Consider the following 21,369-nt stretch of genomic DNA (forward strand, 5'->3'; position numbering starts at 1 on the left):
CGACCTGTCAAATAGTCACGACATTTCGCAAATTCATAGCGCGATGCGAGTGCATAACTATTTGACGTTACTAGTATCTTACCACTGCTGAGTTCTGACTAGGGCGAAGGCTGAAGAGTCAAGACATAGTCAAGATCTCGGGAGTCGGGAGTGCGAGGCTGCTCGCTGGGAGCATGTGACTTAGTCGAAGTCAGGAGAACAAGGTCTGTAGCGGAACTGACGGTACAAGCCCGAGTCTGTGTAGTCGGAGCGCAGGCTCCCAGTTTGTCGCCCCGAATCTTCATGCTCATATTCGATGGCATTTACTGCTTGAACTGTAATTTGCAGCCTAGCGCTCGAGCCTAGCATTACCGGCGACTTATTATGATCTAGACTAACTTACAATCTTAGTCGTGTAGCTGCAACAGACCCGGTCTCTAGTCACTCCTCTTGTCGACAAAGTACTTGCGAGTCGCGACTTGCAACTTGCAGAGACAGGAGGAACCCGAGGTCGGGCCACCAATTTCGTGTCAATACGCTTAGTATACGATCTCATCATTCGCCCGCAAACCCCAGGGGAGATCGTCATTTTAAGTCATGTTCAATTCGTTCTTTTCGACGGTACTGAGGTGGGCGACTGGGGGAGGCTGGGCAGTGGGTGGTCCCCTGCAGACTAGGCTGCAGCCTGCAACTGGCCTGGGAAGATTTGAGACCGACACAGCAGGCCAGTTCTCACACATATGCAATGCTCCTAGTGCAGACTGTGCAGTTGGCAAGGACTGATAGACAATTCCACCTTCAAGATTCTTTCAGTGGGATGGCTCATGTGCGACGACAGCGGCCTGCTTTGCAGCCTCTGACAGTAGACTTGTAGAACTGCTACTCTTGTCGACGTTGTCGTAATCTGTGCCGGAGTGGAGTCCGGGGTTTCGGAACTGATGGCCGCAATCACCCATCTGCAGCTTAACAGGTTGGGCCTGAACGGCTTCTCTTTTGGACATGCTTTGGCCTACCGCCCACGACGATGCAAGAATCAAGATTCTGCGCGTCGATGGCTTACACTTTGTCAAGGGTCTCCACCCGAGTCCACTGACTTTGCTCAAGTGTGCGGACTCCAGGAGGTGAGATAGGATCGCGAGATTGATTGCAGTCCTTCTGCAATTGCGTCCACCCCTTGATTGCATTCGCGTCTCGGATTCTCGGGCGCGACGTGCACGGTGCACCACTCCTTGCAACTTGTAGCTGAAAGCCTGAAACAGCGCCAGGCGGACTATCCGGGCATACTCAAAGGCCCTTGATAGCTGCACATTTTGCACACTCCATCGGGTTACTCCAATCACTGGTCACGAGACACTCTAAGTCATGTTCAAAGCTATTCTTATTGCTTTAGCAGCTGCGCTGTACGTAAAGACCTTGCCAACGACATAAGTCCCTGTCACTGACGCCTTGCATAGTACATTGACAGTCTTTGCCGCACCACGAGCTGTTGTCGTTGAATTCGAAGAGCTTTCAAAGATGCTTGCGAACCATCGCATCACCGGCACACGGTTCAAGGCTCCTGTGTCGTCAGAGACGCGCGATATCACAGAATGATGACTGCCGCAAGCAGGCAAGGAGCGTCTCTAGTGGAAGGAGGGTTTTTGGAGTAATGAATTTGTCTTATGATTATGAGAAATCGATGCCATCGTCGCCATCAAGGGTCGTTGAACCAGTCTTGGGTCTTCGATGGCAATGCCGCTCAAAGAGTCCCTATGTGCATGCTCAGCGCACACTGGAAGTGAAGTCTAATTGTCGTAAAGAATCGTAAATGTTGTCGAATGAGCTTCTCTCGAACGTGGTCGGCGTTGCGCCATTCGTGGCAATAACATATTATGGTGTGCACTGACTGCATTGGCCATCAGTCTGCAAAAGTCACCGTCTTGCGTGGCTTGTCAGAGCTAGCACGTCCACCCTTCTTGGCAGACTCCGATGTAGCAGAACAAGTTGCAGACAGCAAATCGCTCTGTGAGTTGCTTGCGGACCGTATCCGGTATGCCGTGAGGCCATCTTCGTAATTTGTTCTTGGGAAAGTGTACCATGCTGCAGGCGCTTCACGCGCAACGACTTTGCTTCTCTTGCGATTTGAAGTAGAGCGTGGGACGAGCGTTGCGCATAGTGTGTGGTATTGCATGATGCAGAGGTCGGTCGGACGGCCAGGAAGCAGTGTCGGGGCTTGTGCAGTGTTGGTTGAATCTCTGCCTGAGTGTCCACTGCTATATAGAGGTCTTCCTGCAAGTCGGAGAGTGTCGTGTGCGCTGCTCGTAGTGTTTGCGACACTTCCGAGAAGCGCCGCCCGCCGGAAGGACTCATAGCAGTCACTATGTATCATCGTGACGCTACATCAAACTGCTTCAGGGCATGTGACCAATGTGAAGATGACACAACTGCATAGCCTACAATGCGGATGGTCAAAGTGTTACCAAGTACAAAATGGCTGGTCCTTGCACACTTATTGCGCAGCGCTGCACCGTGCATCAAGTCTCGGATTTTCTATGACGAACAATCATGCCTGAACAAGGGCCTTACATAGAAAGGGCTGGTCTAGCTGGCCAGGGCTTGTTTGCCACAACTAGTCTACAGGAGAATCAGCGAATTGCCATCTTTGCACGCGTCATAAATGCTCGACAGCTTGTCTTGCACGAAGTTCAAAGTCAAGGCAGACTGCTTCCAACGTTGGAACGTTGCATCCGAGATGACCTCGTTCCATTGACGGAAGTGCTCATTCTGACACTGTACCTTGCGGTCTATCGCGGAACCTCTTCGGCTGAATGTCAGGATGCTGCATACATCGCCATATTGCCATCTGCCCTTGCTAACGGGGTTTGGGCCGACGAGGACCTGTCAAACACGGCCTTGGCTCCAGCCATCGAGGCCAAGCGTCTGATAACACAGAGGCAGCATGCAATGTTGGCAAAAGATTTGTGCAGCTTCGAGGACTGGCGATGGGCAGCAAGCATGGTCCAGTCCCGTACCATTGGCCTACCTGAGGTCTCCGGCGGCGAGGCTGAGGAAGAGGACGATCCCCAGGCCATAAAAACGCTTGTTGAACTTCTTGGTCTGGCAGGAATGCCCAGAACTGTGCTTGTACCAACACTGGATCTATGCAACCATGCCGGCGTCGAACACAATGCTCGCTGGGAGGTGCATCGTCTAGATGATGGCACAATTGTGATAGAGCTCCTGGCTCATAAAGGAATCAATGCTGACGAAGAGATCACACTGTCCTATGGCAATGACAAAGCCAATGAGGAACTCTTCTTTAATTATGGGTTCATCTGTAAAGATAATCCTTGTGTTCAAACCACACTAGTCCTGCAGCCAAAGAATTTTGCCGTGTGGCAGGAAGCAGAAATGAAGTTTGGGGTCAGTCGTCGCCTACACTTCAAGATCAACACAAGCAGATCTCGAGCAGAACACGACGCGGAGACCGATGTGTCACCGTCAGATATCGATCTCCTGGAATACTGGTCTCAAATTCTGGGGGATCCGTCACAAGTCCTTGCGCTCATGCTCGCAGCCTCGCCGGCTTTATTGGACAGTATTGAAAGCTATTGTGCCCAGGCGCAATCTTCCAGTGACTGGCAGCGTGACCAACATATTCGCAGAGCCGCTCATGTCCTGAAAATGCTCTTGGAAGAACGCATGGAGACATTGCGTCAGATCGATTCAGATGAATTGATTGCGGGGGAACTTAGAGCTACGCTTCTTAAGGATGAGTCTACCTGCTTGACAGCTGTCTTGCATGCCCTCGAGAAGCAAGAGATTGATCCCTCTTGCGAACAGGCTCCGAGCACCGGCAGCCCATCTGAATGAGTTGCAGGAGTCGACTTCGACGCATCTGCTCGACCATAAGGGGGCGACCTCGACAACGCTTCCATCCTCTCCTGACTTGCTGTAAAGAAGGCACAGCTGGCTCAAACCCTCCCTCTCAGTTGTCTGCGCTTGCGCCTACTCTAGCTATTTTACGCTTCTTCCTTTGTTAGTGCGTCCAGCTTTCCCTTTGTTCAACAAACAGGCACACATCATTCACTCAAGGCGCCTTGACTCTAGATGACGACCAACGAGACTACGACACCAGTGAAAGATCCATCCGCTTCCACAAAGCCACTCAAGGCCCGTCCACGTACTTCAGGATCGGCAGACTCGTCGCGTCATGAGGGTACGCGGAGTACCACGAGTACTGCAAGTAGCGGTGCGCAAGCAGGTCAAGGGAAAGGGGCTGCGCTGTTGAAGAGACCAGGTCGGAGTGCGAGTGTCAGGCGTGCCGATAGTCCCTTCAAGCAACCGATGCCTGCTGTACCCCCGTTGCCTGCTGGTGTCCACGACGATGGGGAGGATGCGAACGACACTGACAGTCAGGAGAAGCTCGCAGAGGTACGCTATCCTTCTTCAATACATCTTACTGACTGTAATCAGATGACCAAAGCTTACGAAACGTCAAGGGATTTTGCAAAACAGCTTGAATTGACACTCTTCAACGTACGCACGACACTGGCCAGCAAGACGGAACGCGAGCATCATCTTGAAGCTGAACTTGCTGGTAGCTTGCAACAAGCTGCGGAGCTCGAGTCGCAGGTTCGGGAAGCAGAGAATCGGTCAAAGCAGCTGGAAAAGAGTCATCTGGTGGAGCAACATGCATGGGAGAATGAACGTGCGCGATTGATGGCAAGGCAAGAACAGCTTTCAGGGAGTCTGCACCGTGTAGCAGAGCAGCAGCAACAGCGAATGCCAAGCGGTTCATCGACACCGAAGCCCATTGACGAAGCAGCGTCTGAGGAGCAAGATGCAGAAGCATCAAGTCGCTCAAGTTCAACCAACGTCTTTAGCTTGCAAATGGCAGTGCAACAAAAGGACCGACGCATAGAGGCGCTCGAGGAGCAAGTCGCGACACTTAAACATGAGCTTAATTTGTTACGCTCTGGCAACGATGACGATGACGCACTGCTACAGAATCAGCTCATGATGCTTAAGCAAGATTATGCCAAGTTACTAGATGACGTCGAAGGCTACCAGACTCTCTTGCAGGAAAAGACACTGACTGGCGAGTTGTTTGCGCAAGGTAGCTTTATGCAATCGACAGGATCTGGATCTGGACGCTTCCGATCTATGCGCGGTCGTCCAGATGAGCACAGGGCTCCCAATGGGCTTGATCTGGCAAGTGAGCTTGATGGCGCAAGTATCGACCTGAGTGAACCGGAAGTCCTTGAAGAGGCAAGTCGCGAGGCACTGGAGAGTGAAATTCTTAAGCTACAGGAATCCAACAAGGCGCTGACCCTCTACATCAATACGATCGTCGTTCGACTCATGAACAAAGGCTTCGAGCATGTCCTGGCCAGAGATGAAAAGGACGTCGAAGCAGCGTTGGATGTCGGCGATCCTCTTCCTGGGCAGGCCTTTCGAGGGCGTGCAGCCACTGCTGCAGTTCCTGCACATCCTGGCATCCTATCAAGAACAAGGTCGATGCTCGGTGGGCGTACAAAGTCGGATACAACAGCCTCCAGTATCACATCACAGGAAAGCACACCCAGAGCGCAGCGTAGCGGGCAGAATGCTGGGCAAACGACCTTGGCTCCTGGTGCTGGCTTATTCGCATCGCCGCCGCGTGCTATTCCCTCGTCATCACCACAAATGGGATCAGTGTCTGGGAAGCATGGTTTGCGTCAATTGGCGAGCAGTGCTGTTGCTGATCACAAATCACAAGCGGAAGCGAAACGTCTTGCCGCACAATTCAAACCAAAGCTGGATGGACTCGATGCAGCCACCACATCAGGATTGGTGGGAGATGCTGGTGAGCGTGGTAAAGGTGCTGGTCGTACAAGTTGGTTCAGTGGTTGGCGAAAGGGTGATTCAGGGCCTGTTTCTCCTTCGAGTATGGATGGTGCTGCGTCTATGCATTCATTGGGTCAAGCAAGTACGGAGAAGCCGTTGACGTCTATTGAATTGGCGATGCCTGCGCAGGCGCATGGTGTATCGCGACCGGAAACAGCACAGACCAAGTGAAGTGTTTGTAGAACTAATGCACTGTTTAGCCATTATACTGAGGCCATTCTGGTATATGCTGTCGATAAAACATGCATGACCTGACAGCCGCAGCCAGCAGTATCAAGAGGTACCGAGGGCGGGGCACTACTTCGACTTGCGTGTGCTTGCATGCTCTGTGGCTCGTGCAACTTGCCTCGGTGAAGTATCGATGTCAGGCAAGCAATTCACCCAATTGCAGACTGAGTCTATCTGTCACGATGCTCATAGCAGCAGCAGTCTGGGTCCTCGGCCTCTTGATTGCGTTAATGCTAATGTTGCAAGGTCGAGCAGTATGCAAATCTGCTAAGCCATAACAGTGGTCCCTTGCGTTTCACTCACTTCCTCTGCACCCAGCTCTGTCTTGATGGACTCCGCAATTGCATCGCTGTGCAATCCTTGGATATCAATGCGCTTCATAGGAGACGCCCCTGTTTCTGCTCCACTTGCATAAAACTCTGCAAATGCCGGTACATTCGGCGTTTCATTCTTTGGATTTGCCTTTCTATCTCTCGGCGCTCGTTCTACCTCAATAACAAGGGCTGGATTGTGGAATTGGAGTCTGGGCAAGCACTGTTGAGCGAATTTGCGTGGGCCCATATGACCATTTGCGTTGTCTTGTGCAAATGTGACGCGCAGACGGGCGACGTTGGATGGGAGCTTGAGCGCGCCTGGTCCTTGCTTGATGCTGAGGATGCGTGCTGCTTGCTTGATAGCTCTGTTGACCATGTCTTGTCTTGTACAGGAGTACAGTAGATGCAGTGTCCTTTCTTGCCTTGTCGTCCTTCCTCTCACGCCGCTGCCATGACGAACAAGCGCAGCATCCATCCCCACGCTTTTTGAACAGTACACACAAAGGCCCAGGACACGGCCCCATCTGTTTATTCACTCGAGCAGACAGGAGAACAGTCATGGCAGCCATGGCAAACACGCAGGATGCGGTCAAGCGAGCACCAGCGTTCAAGATGATCAAGGACGACCCCTACCTCGAGCCCTTCGAGGCCGGTATCCAAGCACGCTTTGACCTTGCCCAGAAGTGGATTGGAAGCATTGAAAAGAATGAAGAAAGCTTGGATAAGTTCTCGCAGTCATACAAGGACCGAGGATTTCATGTCTTGTCGGTGAGTCAAGTCAGATATACCCTGCTGAATGGATGGCTAATTGAAGAACGGCGACATCTCGTATAAAGAATGGGCCCCGAATGCAGTGACAGCTCATCTCATCGGTGACTTTAGTAAGTCTTTGCAATGGACAGTCTGAACAAGCTAACCATCGAGACAACTGGAACCGCGAGTCACATCCCATGACCAGAGACCCTTTTGGTGTTTGGAGCATCACAGTCCCCGCCAAGAATGGTCAGCCAGCCATACCGCACATGTCCAAGGTCAAAATCTCCATGATTGCCGATGGAGTAGGCCGCATTGATCGTCTGCCAGCCTGGATTACCTATGTGACACAAGACTTGAGTCAGTCGCCAGCCTATGATGCAGTCTTCTGGAACCCACCTGCAAACGAAAGATACACGGCCAAGCACAAGAAGCCTGTCAAGCCTAGATCAGCTCGTATCTACGAAGCACATGTGGGTATTTCAACTCCAGAGCAACGGGTCGGCACCTACAAGGAATTTACTAGGGACATGCTGCCGCGCATCAAGAAGCTTGGTTACAATGTCATTCAACTCATGGCCGTCATGGAACATGCGTACTACGCATCATTCGGTTACCAGATCAATTCCTTCTTTGCAGCCAGCTCGCGTTATGGAACCCCTGAAGAATTGAAAGAACTCATCGATACTGCTCATGGCCTTGGTATCACGGTCTTGCTCGATGTGGTTCATTCGCACGCAAGTAAGAATGTGTTGGACGGTCTCAATGAGTTTGACGGAAGTGATCACTGCTATTTCCACGCGGGCCCCCGCGGCAAGCATGAGCTTTGGGATTCTCGTCTATTCAATTATGGCAGCTATGAAGTACAACGCTTCTTGCTCTCCAATTTGAGATTTTGGATTGACGAGTATGGCTTTGATGGCTTCCGATTTGATGGCGTCACATCCATGATGTACCTGCACCATGGTATTGGTACTGGTTTCTCTGGTGGTTACCATGAGTACTTTGGACCAGGCGTTGATCTTGACGGTGTGGCCTACCTGATGATGGCGAATGTTATGCTCCACAAACTCTATCCAAACATGATCACCATTGCGGAAGATGTTTCTGGTATGCCTGGTACCTGCATCACCGTCCCAGACGGTGGCCTTGGCTTCGATTATCGCCTGGCAATGGCCATCCCGGACTTGTACATCAAACTTCTCAAGGAGAAGCGTGATGAAGATTGGGACTTGGGAAATATATGCTTTACACTGACGAATCGCCGACATGGTGAACCGACAGTCGCTTATGCAGAGTCACATGATCAATGTCTCGTTGGTGACAAGACGCTTGCATTCTGGCTGATGGATGCAGAGATGTACACGCACATGTCAAAATTATCTCCCATGACGCCTGTCATTGAGCGCGGTCTGGCTATGCACAAGATGATTCGCCTGTTGACCTGTGCACTCGGTGGCGAGGCTTACCTCAATTTTGAAGGAAACGAATTTGGACATCCCGAATGGCTTGATTTCCCGAGAGAGGGCAATAACAATTCGTTCATGCATGCTCGTCGACAATTTAACCTTGCAAACGATCCTTTGTTGCGATACAGTTGTCTCAACGCCTTTGACGAAGCTATGAACCACCTCGAGGAAAAGTATGGGTGGTTGGCAAGCGGCCAAGCATACATTTCACTCAAGCACGAAGGAGATCGTGTCATTGCCTTTGAGCGAGCAGGACTCTTATTCATCTTCAACTTGCACGGCAGCAACTCTTACACCGATTATCGCATCGGTGTCGAGCAGCCGGGCAAGTATAAGGTTGTCTTGTGTTCAGATGATGAGACTTATGGCGGCCATGATCGTGTTGCACCTGGCAACGAGCACTTTACAGAACCTATGGGCTGGAATGGGAGATCCAACTTCCTGCAGGTGTACCTACCAACTAGGACTGTGCTCGTCCTTGCTCTGGCAGACTGATGAAGATATCTTTTATGCTATCAACGTATCTCCTTTATTTATATTATGATGCCGCTTCTGATGGTTTCGCGACTTCGCTCGGTGTTGCCGCTGGAGCTGATGCTGTGGTTGCCTCGTTTGTGTCTGATTCACTGCCTTCTTGCTCAGAGTCGCTTTCGCCGCCGTCTGATTCTTGCTCGCCCGCTTCTTCCATGTTGCTGTCTTGTCCAGCGTCGCCGTCGCTGTCAGCATCCACTTCACCTTGAGCATCGCCCTCGGCTTCCTCCTCCTCTTCCTCCTCTTGCTCATGTTCTTCCTCATCCTCTTCTTGATCCACGGCAACCACATCATCGCCTTCCTCAGGCTCTTCCTGAACAGGCGGCGCATCTGTAAAGTTCTCATTGTCCCACATGATATTGAAACGTGTGACCCTTGGCTTTTCAACCAAGATATTACGCTGTACAGCAACCTGCTTGACACCTTCAAACTTAAATGCCGCTTTTTCCTCTTCTGTTCCCTGTGCGAGTAGTTGTGTATAGGCTTCACGTTTCGCTTGATCAGCGTATTCGTTGTTACTGTAGAATCCAATCCTCACAAACTCACGATCATCGTAAGATGCTGTGAGGAGGATGACACTCACGCCCAGCACGTCTTGTGCAGGCATCGCGGCCACATCAACGGGATCTGCTTGAAAGACAAATTTATTAACGCCAATGGGAATCGGACCGACGAGGAGGGAATCGAGTTCGACGTCTTGACTGAAGCCTGAACCGACGTAGATGAGTTTCCACTCGAGATCATGTAGCAGGCTGTCGAGACACTCGAACTGGATCTCGATCTCGAAAGGTGCATCGATGGGTGCTGGATTGTTGAGGAAGCGGATATCAAGGACGTTGATGAGCGCCATGACTTGGCAGAGAGAGCTCCAATGAAGAGGTCAGCTGTAGATGAAGTCTGTTGGTCGCGTTGTGGTCGCGTCTTGCAATAAATTCGCGACTTAAATTCAGGGACGGAGAACAATTGCATGGATGCAGGAATTACTTACAAGGGCTAGCGCTCTAGCTCTTTTTGTGCTCATCACACAACTCAATCAGCAACTTGGCCTTGGCCGGCTCCTTGACTCTCACCAGCCAATTCTCAGTTTTATTGTCCGCATTCATCACACTCACCTTGATAGACGCCTTCTGCTCAAGCGTATACCGGAAATGCGGATACAGCCGTGCATTCATCCGAATCGCACCAGCACCCTCAGCCCGTGCAATCAATCGACACTTGCCAGTCGTCTTGTTCTTGTTGAGTTTGATGTTGCATTTGCCCAAGTCCACGAACCGGCCTTCACCTGGGGCATCTGCCGGAACGACAAACCTAAAGATTTTACCATCTTCTTGCCACAAGGCTTCTTCATCTTCCTCACCAGCACCCTGTGTAATATCTGTCCGTGGCTCTTCTGGTGCCTCCTCTGCATCTGCATCTTCCTCTGCTTCGGCATCGCCCTCCTCTGTCGCTGCTGCTTTAGCCTCTGGCTTTGGTGCTTCTGCAGCTTTCAATCCAAAACTAAAGGATGGCGTCGCATTCGAAGATGGCGCCGGTGTCTTGCCAAATAAAGAGGAAGAAGAGCCGCTTGAAGCAAAGTTAAAGGTCGGCGTCTTGGTTGATGCAGGCGGCGCTTCGCTCGCTTGACCAAAAGAAAAGCCAGTGGTTGGTTTGCTGAAATTGAAGGATGTAGCAGATTTGCTGCTATCGTCGTTGCCAGTGGTCATTTGACTCGGTGAGGGTAGCGGATTTGAAAATTTGAACGAACTGCTGCTGGTTGCTGCTATTGCGGTATCCTCTGCACCGCCAAATTTGACACCCTTGTCAGGTGTCCAAGTAAAGTCAGCACCCCCTTCACTTGTCTTCTTTGGCGTTTCAGTAGATGCTGCAGGCTGAAATTTGAAGGCCGATGCTTTGGGCACTTCGGTGCTCTCTGATTTTTGTGTTGTGGACTCTGCTGGCTTGAAGCTGAAAGCAGGTGCCGGCTTGGGCGCCTCACTCGATCCATTCGACGCACCGAAACTGAATGCTGGCGTCGCACTCTGTTTCGCTTCCAGTTGCTCATCTGATTTTGTAAATTGCGGATACAGCCCCGTGCCGTCGCTCTTTGCTTCTGCCGGCTTGATGGAAACATCACTTTCTGCTGACTTGTGGGATTGGTACTCCTTCAAGACGACTGACAGATCTGCAAAGGCATCGGCCTCGAGAATTTTGTTCACCGCTTGCTGGAAAGCGACATTGAGCGATCGCGCTCGCAAGAGGCGCTTGTACTCACTGGATTCTTCACTGGATCCTTCTTCCGCAGTGTCATTCGCCGGCTTTTCTGCAACGCTGTCCAAGGGCTTCATTGCGCCAAAGCCAAAGGCAGACGTGGAGGTCGCCGGTGCTGCTGCAGGTGCTTGTGTAGACTGACCCTTGCCAAATGAGAATGCTGGTGTGCTTGATGGCTGCTCTGATTCTTTCGCAGCAGCCTTCTCGCCAGCACCAAAGCTAAAGCCCGATGTCGACGTATTTGTACCACCACCAAACCCAAATGCAGACCCGGTTTTGATGCCGCCGAATGGATTTGATGGCGTGGTCCCTATACTCGCAAATGGATTCGCCTTGGCCTCTGTCGATTTTGGAGCCTCGCCACCAGAAGATTCACTCTGACCGAGAGACCCATTCGCAGACTCTACCGCACTTTCAGCAGGCACCTCTGCCTTCTTCCGTGATCGTGGCATGGCTATTTTCCTCGTTGCGAGAACTTCAGCAGATGCAGTCTCGACAGGATCGACTTTATCCCGCTCATTCTCCTCTTCTTGGCCGTAGAGTTCTTTAGTGATTTGCTTGCCTGCTACCCGCTTCGACATGGCACGTCACTCTTCACTAGCTAGGTAGCTATTGCCTCTGTCTCTCTTCTGTATCTTGGGTTCTGCCTTTGGTGGTCGCCCTTCACGTGCACCAACCACGAAACAGCCTCATACACACGCTACCCACTCTCGCAAAAGACAACTCGCAGATGAAGAAGCGCAAGCAGGAGGAGGAATCAGACGAGCGGTGTCCAGCATGTACGGCATCAGGTCCACCACCCGCTCAACAAATCGCAGTCGATTGGATCGCCTGTGAGCATTGCGAGACATGGTACCATTGTGCCTGTCTTCAACTCATCCTTGCAACGGTCGATACGCACTATTGCTCGATGTGTACGGACGCAGGCTATGGTCAGACGGTATTACGCGATGGTCGTCCGAGAAGGGCGCGTGCAGGAGTAGATTATAACGCGTTGGATGCAGGTGAGCATGTCAATGCCTTGAGGCATAAGTATACCACGCTCTGTCAAGAACGGTCATTTGCGCCAGCAGCTGTGAGAGAAGTGGCAGATGGAGCGACCCTACGGAAAAGGTTACTGGATGTGGAGGGGTTTGATGAGCCGATTGTGGTGCGGAATCAGCAAGGCTTGGACATGACCATTCAACAAGACTTGACGGTGGATGAAGTTGCGCGTCGCGTTGGTAGGGATAAGCCGCTCGAAGTGATGGATGTGCCGACACAGGGCGAAGATACTGGCTGGACGCTTGGAAGATGGGCAGATTACTACAAAGAGGCGCAACCCACGCGCGTGCGCAATGTCATTTCGCTGGAGCTGAGCGATTCGACGCTTGGCCAAGAGATGCAACGTCCAAAGGTCGTCCGCGAGCTCGACCTGATTGATCAGTTTTGGGACCCTGAAGAGTTCGACAAGGGCGCCTATCCGAAAGTGCGTCTCTATTGCCTTATGAGTCTCACAAACAGTTATACGGACTTTCACGTTGACTTTGCCGGTACGAGCGTCTTTTACCACATTCTAGCAGGGCAAAAGACGTTTCTCTTCATTCGCCCAACGGCTGCCAACCTCAAAAAGTACAGCGACTGGTGCCTGTCATCAAATCAAGCGAGTACTTTTCTTGCAGACGCTTGCAAGGATACATTTAAAGTGGACTTGATGCAGGGCGACACCATGTTTATACCCTCTGGCTGGATCCACGCTGTACACACACCTGCCAAATCACTTGTTATTGGTGGCAACTTTCTCAGCCTGCTAGGCTTACAACGGCACCTCGACATTGTTGCTATCGAACAACGCACAAAAGTACCTGGTAAATTTCGCTTTCCGCAGCTGGCACGGACACTGTGGTATACGCTTCTAGGATGTTTGGCGTCACCTGAACGGATAGCGACACAAGTGGAATGGGCAGGTCTCAGCCGACTTGCTAGTTATCTTGTGCCACAAGCGCGTGTCATCACAGGCGATCATATTGATGGTGTTGTTGCATCCACTGCAAAGAAGGAGTACCCTTCTGCTGCTATTCGTGGCGATGCATTGTACCTCATTGCCGTCTTTTCCAATATGCTTGCCAGGTTGGCAAAAGAGCGAGGCTACAATTCTGATGCTGAATTGGTTGACTATCGTGGCGCTGAGCAAGGGCTATCGATTCGTGTGACAAGACGCATTAAGGGCGATACGGGCTATAAGCGTTCATGGGTGCCATTATCACCGGATGGACGTATCCTTGGCAGTGGCCGCAAACCCAGTGACGCGGTGAAAGTGGAAGAAGAATCTGCTGCACCCTCACCTGTTGTGGTCTTGGCCTGTCCCGAGGAATCCAGCGATCCAATTGTGCAAAACAATACCTACTTGCCACCACCGATGCTAGGCAGTGACCCACCAAAACCGAGCTTGATACCGGGAAAATTGCCACCGTTGCCAATTGGGCTGCCGACAGTGCCAGCGAAAATTGTACAACCAGTCATACCGCCACCGATCCCGGCCATTGTTGCACCAGCAGCGATCGTCACGACAGCAGCAACAGCAATAGCACAGCCTGGTACGGCAGAAACAGACGGTATGGCGTGTTTCCGGTGTAAAGCGCGGAAGCGTCGTTGTGATCGTGAACGGCCCTGCGCGGCGTGCTGTCTCATTGGTGCTGACGCGTCTTGTGGAACGGCACGTACTGCGAATTATGATGCATTTCAGGGGGCGCCGAAAGGTGGTCGGAAGAAGGCAAGGTTGGAGGAGGAGGTGGGGATACCCATTGCAACGAGAGGGGATAGTGTGGCGAGTAGTAGTCACAGTGTGATGACGCTGTAGATGGCTATATATGTAAGGGCGATGAATGATGTGACTGTGTTTTCTTGGTCGTGTGCCGTTGGGTTGTTCAGATGGATGGCGGTGAAATGCGGGGCAGATCTAGCCTCGGCCATGATGAGCGTGTACGGTGTCTGTACTGCGCGAGAATGGCGATGGCAGTAGTGGCAGCGATAGAAGCAGAGACGTATGTACGTGACTAGACACATATGCAGATAGATGCCCTTGCTGTGACTGCTGCTGCTGCTTAAGTCGAGCTGGGTGATGACGCGGGGTGCACGTGCATGTCATGATTCCTGGTGCGGCTTCTCCTCGGCATCCACAACGAGCCTACGCCCTACAGACTCGAAAGCTGGGGGACAAGCAAGACTCACATAAAGACCAGCCCCCGCGCCATCCTCATTCTTCTCTCATAAAACACATACTACTCAATACATACAGCCATGTCTTCTGCTAAGGAACTGTTCGCGACCATCAACGAGGGTCTCTCTGACGAGGCAGTCAGGAAGCCAGCAATCAAGAAGACCAATGCCATCTTCTCCTTCGACTTCAAGTCCGGCGGCAAGTACTACATCGACCTTAAGGAGACTGGCAAGGCTGGTGAGGGTGCTGCACCCGCTGGCAAGAAGGCAGATATCACCATGACCATGGATGAGAAGACCTTCTTGGACTTGGCTTCCGGCAAGGGTAACGCTCAGAAGCTCTTCATGCAGGGCAAGATCAAGATCAAGGTAAGCTCTCTCTTGATACACTCGGACCAAAGACTAATGCATTCAAGGGAAACATGATGAAGGCGACTGCTCTCGGCGATGTCCTCAAAACCGCCCAAGCACCCAAGGCAAAGATCTAAAGCAGCGCTTGTTCTTGTCCATACATGATTCATTGGATTCCTTCATTCTACTGTACAAGCACATCCTTGATGAATCTTTCTGTGTAGAAGATGACTCCATTGACGATGAATGCACGCAGCATAGCAGGCGCTAGTCCAGCATACAATCCAGTGATTCCAGCCATGAACTTGAAGCTCCCTGGTTGCGCTCTTGCGCGCTCCTGCATGATGCTCAGTCCGCAAGCCAAGAGACCTTGTTTGTTGCGCAATGTAGTGAGCGGCGTGGTAGCATCCATGAGAGGGGCATGCTGAGCAGAGTCTGCCTGAAGACGCGTCTTGATGGTGTCTAAAGGGTAAATACTGAACCAGGAGATACAACCAGCCAACCCTCCTGCAAGCAGCGTCACCAACGCCTCATGTCCTGCAGTATACCTTCTCAAAAGCAAACCGAGTGCATCATATGACACAAAGTAGAATCCATACCCGATCGAGTCTCTGAGAATCGTCACAAGTCCACCTCTTAGAAATGGACTCTTCTTGAAGGGATGCTTGCATTGTCGCCGCAAGAGACGCAGTATAACGACTCGAGACGATAAAGCCGACGTCTGAGCCTGAACCTTGATGACTTCCGTTGGGCATGAGACGAAGAAGACGCAAATGCCGCTGCAGCAGCCTGCGAAGAGGCTCAGCAGTAACGACGGCTTGTATTGAGCAAAGAGCATCATGATGCTTTCATAGGACCAAAATAATAATGCGTTCTGTAAGCCAAGAGCAAACAGCGGTGCAAGCAAGCCTGTGAACCACGTCCTTGGCTCTGAAACCGAAAGTCTGCCATGTCCAGTGCTGTCCTCGTCAAGCTGTCCAGATTGGCGCAATGTCTTGATGATATCAAGCGGCGAACCAACAATGAGGCCCGCTAGACCAGAAAAGAATCCAGCAATGAAGTCAGCATCCAGCCAGGGCATTAATATCAGCAGGCTTCCTCAAAAGAGACACGACAGCAGATCGGAGTCACGCTCAAGTAGTCTGCATTTTGAGCGATAGAGTCAAGCAAGAGCAAGCTGTCGCGCAGTGCAGATGAGCCGTTGTCCGTGTTGTTCAGATGGCTACACTCAATCTATGCGTACGGCGATGCAGAAGCAGGTACACCACCAGGGCCCTTGGCCTTCTCCAAATCAAGCTGAAACCTACCCCTCCCCAGAAAATGGTACGTCGTTACAGCAGCATCTCCCTTGCCAGTTGCACTGCCAGACGCATAAATGAGGCCAGCCCCATTCGTCTCTGCCAAACTACCTGACGACCATTGACGACACCCCGTGCATTTGATATTAGCAACGAATGAATCGCCCTTGACAACTGTCCCATCCAACAACTCCACTTTGATATTAGGATCTGCATTCTTGCCAGGACGCGAGTGGCCGCTTGATAGACGCATAGACGCAGTCAGTGTACCATCGGCTGGGAATAGCAGAACCATAAGGGTATTCGTCATGCTGGGACCAAGACCTATACCTGTATAACTGGTCTTGGTGGAGCCAGTGACTTTCATAAAGATGTCCTTGGGCGCGTCACTCGGCAGGTTCATCTGTTTGTTAGCGTCGATGAGCCTGAACCTACTTTACTTACAGCAACACAGATGGATGAGCCTGCTGGACAGGCTGCCGCTGAAGGTGGTCCAGCTTGACGTCTGGAGAGAAGTGCTCGTATACGGACGCGTGGGATGCCGTCGACCGGTGCGAATGGACTGAGTGCTAGGAACAAGGCTGCAAGGAGTAAGCCTATGTGCCTTCGAATGAAAGAGACCATGATATGTCTCAAGCCCCTAAGCAAGTGGAAAACTTTCTAGCTTTATTCAGCTGGAGGACATGGTACATCTGGTGGAGGCTGTAGCTCGTCAGACATGTCTTGTCTCGACAAATAAATCAAGCTTGAAGACCTTCATCAGAAGAATGGTTGTTTCAGCTAAGCATCATCAAGCTCCCTGCTGTCTCATTCTCAAAGAAGATACAGGCAGCGACAGGGGGTGGGTGTGTTTGTGCTCGCTCGGTAGTTCTGCGTCTGCCGAGCCCGAGGCTGCGAGTCGGCCCACAACTCTCCACTTCACAACTCCACACTTGACAAAACGTTTAGCCCATCTACCACCTATAAACATGAAGGCCGTTCAGCTCAAGGAATACGTCAAAGACCCATCAGGCCTCAAAGTCAGCTCCATCGCCGACCCAGTTCCAGGGCCTGGTGACTTGCTCATTGACATTCACGCCGCAGCAACCAATTTCTTTGATACACTGCAGATTCAGGGAAAGTACCAGACGCAGCCACCATTCCCATGGGTTGCCGGTGCAGAATTTGCCGGTGTTGTTGAGAAGGCACCAGAAGGATCTGCTTGGTCTGTTGGAGACAAAGTCTTTGGCGCCGGTCAAGGTTCTTTTGCTGAAAAGATTGTCGTCAAGGATACACCCGGCGCTGTCTTGCCCATGCCAGATGGCTGGTCATTTGTCGACGCTTGTGGGCTGTATGTGACGGCGCCTACGTCTTACTTGGCGCTTGTCAACAGAGCCCAATTGAAGAAAGGCGAGACGTGTCTCGTTCATGCTGCAGCGGGTGGTGTAGGTCTCGCTGCTGTGCAGATTGCCAAGGCTCTTGGTGCTATTGTCATTGCAACCGCTGGATCAGCAGACAAGTTGCAGGTGGCTAAGGACTTTGGTGCAGACCATTGCGTCAACTATACCGACAAGGACTACCTTGACCAGATCAAGAAGATCACAAAGGGAAAAGGTTGTGATGTGATTTACGACCCAGTGGGCAAAATTCAAGAGTCATTCAAAGTGGTGGCCTGGAATGGTCGTATCTTGGTGATTGGCTTTGCCGGTGGCAAGATTGAAAAAGTGGCCATGAACTTGGCATTGTTGAAGCAAGCTTCCATTGTCGGTGTCTTTTGGGGTGGTAATGCTATTCGTCGGCCCAATGAAGCAGCTGGTGTTTGGCAAGGTCTCATGGAGATGATGAGCAATGGCCAATTGCGCCCAACCGTCTTTTCAAAGGTGTATGACGGTCTGGATGGCGTTGCACCTGCACTCAATGCCCTTGCAAGCCGTGGCACTTGGGGTAAGGTCGTCATCAACATGAAGAAGGATGCATCTTCCAAGCTGTAAAAAGCAAGCTATATACAAGTAAATCTCAAATTTATAGAACAGGTGATCTGCTGACGAGCTCTGCTGGGCTAGTCTTTTCAGTGACACTGCCGCCTGTCGGACTTGCTGCCATTTCGACATCGCCACGAACACCATCAAGGCTCTGATCAAGACCGAAGCGTGCTGGAAAGTAGACAATGAAGGCAATCGCCGTGAAGGCCATGGCAACCATGTCAAAGACGTAGAGATACCATTCTGTAGAATTGACCTTGCCGAACCAGCCAAGGCTAAATTCAACCAACCGGAAAATAGTTCGCACCAGAATAGCGACCATGCCGATGTAGAGGGGAATCCATATTGTCTGCCAATTTTCATGCATGCCCGTAGGTCGAAAATGCGCATCGTGCTTCTTGTCCTTGAGTACACGCAAGTGCAACAAAATCGCCATGACACAGAACGAGGCAAAGGAGAGCAAACCGAATGCAAGACCGCCAATCAAGGTATTCTTTCCTGCCATGGCTGTGGTGCGGTTGTCACTTACAATGAATCCTGCTCCGGCGCCTTGAATGAGGAAGGACAAGATGTCACACGTGACGAACAAACGAGCATACCACGCAGGTGGTATCAACGCCTTCTCCTGACCAACACGTCGTACAAGACGTCCGAAAATGATGTACAGCGCTGCCATGAAAGCAAGTGGCGCAAGAACAATAAACAGTTGCATCAGAAGATACAAGGGGAAGCTGGACTCACGGCCCGATGCGCCAAGCGACCGTAGCACATAGCCAAGCGACTCTGCTGCAGTACCAACCGCGAGGATGATCATATATTTGGTGCGATACTTTCTTATTTGGTACGACAGGGCGACTGTCAGTGCGAAAGAGACGATGCATGAAGCAATAGCGCCTGGCAGCGAAGGCTGATAGATGTAACCTGCTTGTTAGTCTTGAGTTACCCGAGCAAACAGATGAGACTGACGATTCCTGACATAAGGTTGACGCGCCATGGTGTGTAGAATGCTGAGTAGATGCCAGATTGGAAGATGTCGAAACTTCAAAGCGCAGTCTTCCTTCTCGTTCAGGCAGCATAGCGCGATCCCGCACTTAAATGCCAGAAGAATGTCAGATGGGCAGGGGTTCCATGTCATCTGGACTACATGATCAATGTAAGCGCTTACCAGGATATCATGTCAGGCTTGCGTTACAAGCACTTCGACCTCAATCAAATAATTTACATGCATACGCATTGTGCTTTTCTATATCGGTTGATAGAGCTGGACAAAGCCAAGAACAATCAAACATAGCCCATACACGCCCGCTGACGTGAAGTACACCGAATTGGCAGCCGAGTCCAATGTCAAGTTGTAAATGGCCGCGAATACAGGACCACGAGCTACCAGAGCAAGTGACTCAACAATCGCAAAGGCAGCCATAATCCGGCCGTTGTAATCGGCACGCACACCATTGAGTGCTATACTCTGTACGGCTGGAACAGCAATGGCACTGAGAGACTGGAGGATGATGGCAGCGTAAATCTGTGCATCCGTTGTAGACAAGGCTACACCGATGATGGAGACAATTGCAAACACATAACCTGTTCTCGCCACCCACAAGTCACGCTTGACGATGGTGATCTTTTTTGAGAATGACTCTGCAGATTCAACTGGCGGTGTGATCGATGCATCTCGATGACTGCCATGCGATTGGAATGACTGGCGTCTGCTATTTCGCTTTCTCCTCGTTGCTGCGTCTGCACGCATCTTGTCAGCTTCAGGCGCAGTTGTGAGCCACGGGATGGTAATGCCTAGATCGTCCCAAGCACCACCTGCACCACCAAAGCGCTTCAAGAATTTTGAAAACAGCCAGCAAACGAATGGAAAGAAAAGCGTGAGGGACACCACGGAGGCGCCAGAGTCAACGGAAAGCAGTAGCGAAGCCTTCAGTGGACCCCAACGTAGCTTGTAGTCTGTATAAAGCGGCAAAAGTCCCATAGAGCCTGTCGCAAAGATAGTCATGCCAACCAACGAAGCAGCTATCAAGACATCCCAATGGCGTTTTGCCTCGGGAGAGTGGCCAAGGATATCGAGCGATGAAAAGGACGACTGGGTCCGTGAAGGTAGGATAATGGCGAGCGGCTCGACAAAATTCTCATAAAGTACACGCTTGAACCACTGCCAGAGACTTGAGACCCGCTCAACAGTGCTCCCTGTGGTTATGATGGAAGCACTATCATTGACTTCGCACGGCGGATTGGATTCTGGCAAAATGAGCCAAGTATAGAGAAAGTACAGCGCCCAAAGACTGACACTGATACCATAGACCAGATCCATACGATCCCATTTGGCAACGAGCACACCAGAGATCAGAGGGCCCATGGCGGTGCCAAGATGGTAAGTCGCAAAATTCCAGCCAAGATATCTCGAACGTGCTTCTGGCGTCGTGCAGTCGGCAACGTAAGAGTTTTGCGTAGCAACGACTGCTGAAATGTAGCCACCGAGACCCTTGAAAACGGCAGTGATGAGTACATAGTACGGATTGGTGTAACCTGGCAACATGACTGTGGCGAGCAAACATAAATCGCCGATCATATGGAAGACGGAGCAAATCATGAGAACCTTACGTCGGCCCTGGCTGTCTGAAATAGCACCATACGAGGGCGTTGTGACGAGACCAAGCACAGCTGCAATAGTCTGAAAGCCTGCACGAATCCCACTGACATACATCTGGATCTCCTCTGTTCGACACTTGTTCGCCTCATACGGCAGACTTCCTGGCTTATCATCAAACAGAATCTCGCATATCCGCGTACGCAAGAGGTACACGAGCGGCACCTCCACCAGCGACCATCCGAACGCATTGAAAAAGTTGAGCGGCAAAATCAGAAGCGCGTTAGGCGTCTCTTGCGATTCCTCCTCTTCGTCAGTCGTAGAACCAGAATGCCGCGAGGGCGAGCGATATGGCGACGCAACCGAAGCATGTGCTGCACTGGCCTTGCTGCTCTGTGTCGCAGCTGAAGAATCTGGTGGCGACTTGGTCTCGCCTGACTTGCTAGACCGGCCTCGGTCGCCAAGCAAAGGCTCCTGCTCTGAAGGCGGCATTCGCAAGGACTAGACCGGGCCTGGAGCTAGACAGCTGAGTGATTAAGGTATCCGGTCAGTAGATGAGCTTATACTTGTACCGCTGAG

General features: G+C 51.4%; 13 protein-coding genes across 13 annotated transcripts; 5 read left to right on the forward strand and 8 right to left on the reverse strand.

Moving 5' to 3' along the window:
• Positions 1-678: 678 nt before the first annotated feature.
• Positions 679-1,370, reverse strand: BCR37DRAFT_263906 (uncharacterized protein). Its single transcript, XM_040866730.1, has one exon. It carries the CDS (start codon positions 1,161-1,163, stop codon positions 789-791), a length of 375 nt encoding a protein of 124 aa, XP_040726332.1. The 5' UTR covers positions 1,164-1,370; the 3' UTR covers positions 679-788.
• Positions 1,371-4,068: 2,698 nt separating this feature from the next.
• Positions 4,069-6,018, forward strand: BCR37DRAFT_391905 (uncharacterized protein; the record flags this gene model as incomplete). The annotated part of the gene is made up of 2 exons (XM_040871072.1): positions 4,069-4,392; positions 4,435-6,018. 2 exons carry the CDS (start codon positions 4,069-4,071, stop codon positions 6,016-6,018), a joined length of 1,908 nt encoding a protein of 635 aa, XP_040726333.1.
• Positions 6,019-6,123: 105 nt separating this feature from the next.
• On the reverse strand, positions 6,124-6,763 carry BCR37DRAFT_378323 (uncharacterized protein). Its single transcript, XM_040869018.1, has one exon. The coding sequence runs from the start codon at positions 6,634-6,636 to the stop codon at positions 6,343-6,345; it is 294 nt and encodes a 97-aa protein (XP_040726334.1). The 5' UTR covers positions 6,637-6,763; the 3' UTR covers positions 6,124-6,342.
• A 124-nt stretch (positions 6,764-6,887) lies between these two features.
• BCR37DRAFT_378324 (1,4-alpha-glucan branching enzyme) lies at positions 6,888-9,166 on the forward strand. Its single transcript, XM_040869019.1, has 3 exons — positions 6,888-7,157; positions 7,204-7,270; positions 7,314-9,166. The coding sequence occupies exons 1-3, from the start codon at positions 6,948-6,950 to the stop codon at positions 9,104-9,106; spliced, it is 2,070 nt and encodes a 689-aa protein (XP_040726335.1). The 5' UTR covers positions 6,888-6,947; the 3' UTR covers positions 9,107-9,166.
• BCR37DRAFT_378327 (histone chaperone) lies at positions 9,110-10,049 on the reverse strand. The gene has a single exon (XM_040869020.1). It carries the CDS (start codon positions 9,990-9,992, stop codon positions 9,150-9,152), a length of 843 nt encoding a protein of 280 aa, XP_040726336.1. The 5' UTR covers positions 9,993-10,049; the 3' UTR covers positions 9,110-9,149.
• Positions 10,050-10,099: 50 nt separating this feature from the next.
• Positions 10,100-12,037, reverse strand: BCR37DRAFT_378329 (uncharacterized protein). The gene has a single exon (XM_040869021.1). The coding sequence runs from the start codon at positions 11,968-11,970 to the stop codon at positions 10,144-10,146; it is 1,827 nt and encodes a 608-aa protein (XP_040726337.1). The 5' UTR covers positions 11,971-12,037; the 3' UTR covers positions 10,100-10,143.
• Positions 12,038-12,066: 29 nt separating this feature from the next.
• Positions 12,067-14,451, forward strand: BCR37DRAFT_378331 (uncharacterized protein). Its single transcript, XM_040869022.1, has one exon. It carries the CDS (start codon positions 12,120-12,122, stop codon positions 14,226-14,228), a length of 2,109 nt encoding a protein of 702 aa, XP_040726338.1. The 5' UTR covers positions 12,067-12,119; the 3' UTR covers positions 14,229-14,451.
• Positions 14,452-14,668: 217 nt separating this feature from the next.
• Positions 14,669-15,075, forward strand: BCR37DRAFT_391911 (SCP2 sterol-binding domain-containing protein; the record flags this gene model as incomplete). The annotated part of the gene is made up of 2 exons (XM_040871073.1): positions 14,669-14,956; positions 15,004-15,075. The coding sequence occupies 2 exons, from the start codon at positions 14,669-14,671 to the stop codon at positions 15,073-15,075; spliced, it is 360 nt and encodes a 119-aa protein (XP_040726339.1).
• Positions 14,863-16,124, reverse strand: BCR37DRAFT_264169 (mitochondrial carrier domain-containing protein). Its single transcript, XM_040866732.1, has one exon. It carries the CDS (start codon positions 16,017-16,019, stop codon positions 15,123-15,125), a length of 897 nt encoding a protein of 298 aa, XP_040726340.1. The 5' UTR covers positions 16,020-16,124; the 3' UTR covers positions 14,863-15,122.
• A 12-nt stretch (positions 16,125-16,136) lies between these two features.
• Positions 16,137-17,107, reverse strand: BCR37DRAFT_378335 (uncharacterized protein). Its single transcript, XM_040869023.1, has 2 exons — positions 16,681-17,107; positions 16,137-16,639 (listed from the first exon to the last, which is right to left on the reverse strand). Exons 1-2 carry the CDS (start codon positions 16,858-16,860, stop codon positions 16,172-16,174), a joined length of 648 nt encoding a protein of 215 aa, XP_040726341.1. The 5' UTR covers positions 16,861-17,107; the 3' UTR covers positions 16,137-16,171.
• A 40-nt stretch (positions 17,108-17,147) lies between these two features.
• On the forward strand, positions 17,148-18,335 carry BCR37DRAFT_378337 (quinone oxidoreductase). Its single transcript, XM_040869024.1, has one exon. The coding sequence runs from the start codon at positions 17,205-17,207 to the stop codon at positions 18,204-18,206; it is 1,002 nt and encodes a 333-aa protein (XP_040726342.1). The 5' UTR covers positions 17,148-17,204; the 3' UTR covers positions 18,207-18,335.
• Positions 18,238-19,191, reverse strand: BCR37DRAFT_391915 (RTA1 like protein-domain-containing protein; the record flags this gene model as incomplete). The annotated part of the gene is made up of 2 exons (XM_040871074.1): positions 18,238-19,118; positions 19,164-19,191. The coding sequence occupies 2 exons, from the start codon at positions 19,189-19,191 to the stop codon at positions 18,238-18,240; spliced, it is 909 nt and encodes a 302-aa protein (XP_040726343.1).
• Positions 19,192-19,224: 33 nt separating this feature from the next.
• On the reverse strand, positions 19,225-21,363 carry BCR37DRAFT_264199 (major facilitator superfamily domain-containing protein). Its single transcript, XM_040866733.1, has one exon. It carries the CDS (start codon positions 21,280-21,282, stop codon positions 19,441-19,443), a length of 1,842 nt encoding a protein of 613 aa, XP_040726344.1. The 5' UTR covers positions 21,283-21,363; the 3' UTR covers positions 19,225-19,440.
• Positions 21,364-21,369: the final 6 nt, after the last annotated feature.

Source organism: Protomyces lactucae-debilis (genome assembly GCF_002105105.1).
Source record: "Protomyces lactucae-debilis strain 12-1054 chromosome Unknown BCR37scaffold_6, whole genome shotgun sequence".
In the NCBI taxonomy this organism is placed as follows: Eukaryota; Fungi; Ascomycota; class Taphrinomycetes; order Taphrinales; family Protomycetaceae; genus Protomyces; species Protomyces lactucae-debilis.

Coding starts and splice junctions, on each gene's coding strand:
- BCR37DRAFT_378323 (XM_040869018.1), bottom strand. CDS start 6,636: ATGGGCCCACGCAAATTCGCTCAACAGTGCTTGCCCAGACTCCAATTC.
- BCR37DRAFT_264169 (XM_040866732.1), bottom strand. CDS start 16,019: ATGCCCTGGCTGGATGCTGACTTCATTGCTGGATTCTTTTCTGGTCTA.
- BCR37DRAFT_378331 (XM_040869022.1), top strand. CDS start 12,120: ATGAAGAAGCGCAAGCAGGAGGAGGAATCAGACGAGCGGTGTCCAGCA.
- BCR37DRAFT_378335 (XM_040869023.1), bottom strand. CDS start 16,860: ATGGTCTCTTTCATTCGAAGGCACATAGGCTTACTCCTTGCAGCCTTG. Junction 16,640..16,680: donor GCTCATCCATCTGTGTTGCT/GTAAGTAAAGTA, acceptor GCTAACAAACAG/ATGAACCTGCCGAGTGACGC.
- BCR37DRAFT_264199 (XM_040866733.1), bottom strand. CDS start 21,282: ATGCCGCCTTCAGAGCAGGAGCCTTTGCTTGGCGACCGAGGCCGGTCT.
- BCR37DRAFT_378327 (XM_040869020.1), bottom strand. CDS start 9,992: ATGGCGCTCATCAACGTCCTTGATATCCGCTTCCTCAACAATCCAGCA.
- BCR37DRAFT_378324 (XM_040869019.1), top strand. CDS start 6,948: ATGGCAGCCATGGCAAACACGCAGGATGCGGTCAAGCGAGCACCAGCG. Junction 7,158..7,203: donor GAGGATTTCATGTCTTGTCG/GTGAGTCAAGTC, acceptor GGCTAATTGAAG/AACGGCGACATCTCGTATAA. Junction 7,271..7,313: donor TCATCTCATCGGTGACTTTA/GTAAGTCTTTGC, acceptor CTAACCATCGAG/ACAACTGGAACCGCGAGTCA.
- BCR37DRAFT_263906 (XM_040866730.1), bottom strand. CDS start 1,163: ATGCAATCAAGGGGTGGACGCAATTGCAGAAGGACTGCAATCAATCTC.
- BCR37DRAFT_378337 (XM_040869024.1), top strand. CDS start 17,205: ATGAAGGCCGTTCAGCTCAAGGAATACGTCAAAGACCCATCAGGCCTC.
- BCR37DRAFT_378329 (XM_040869021.1), bottom strand. CDS start 11,970: ATGTCGAAGCGGGTAGCAGGCAAGCAAATCACTAAAGAACTCTACGGC.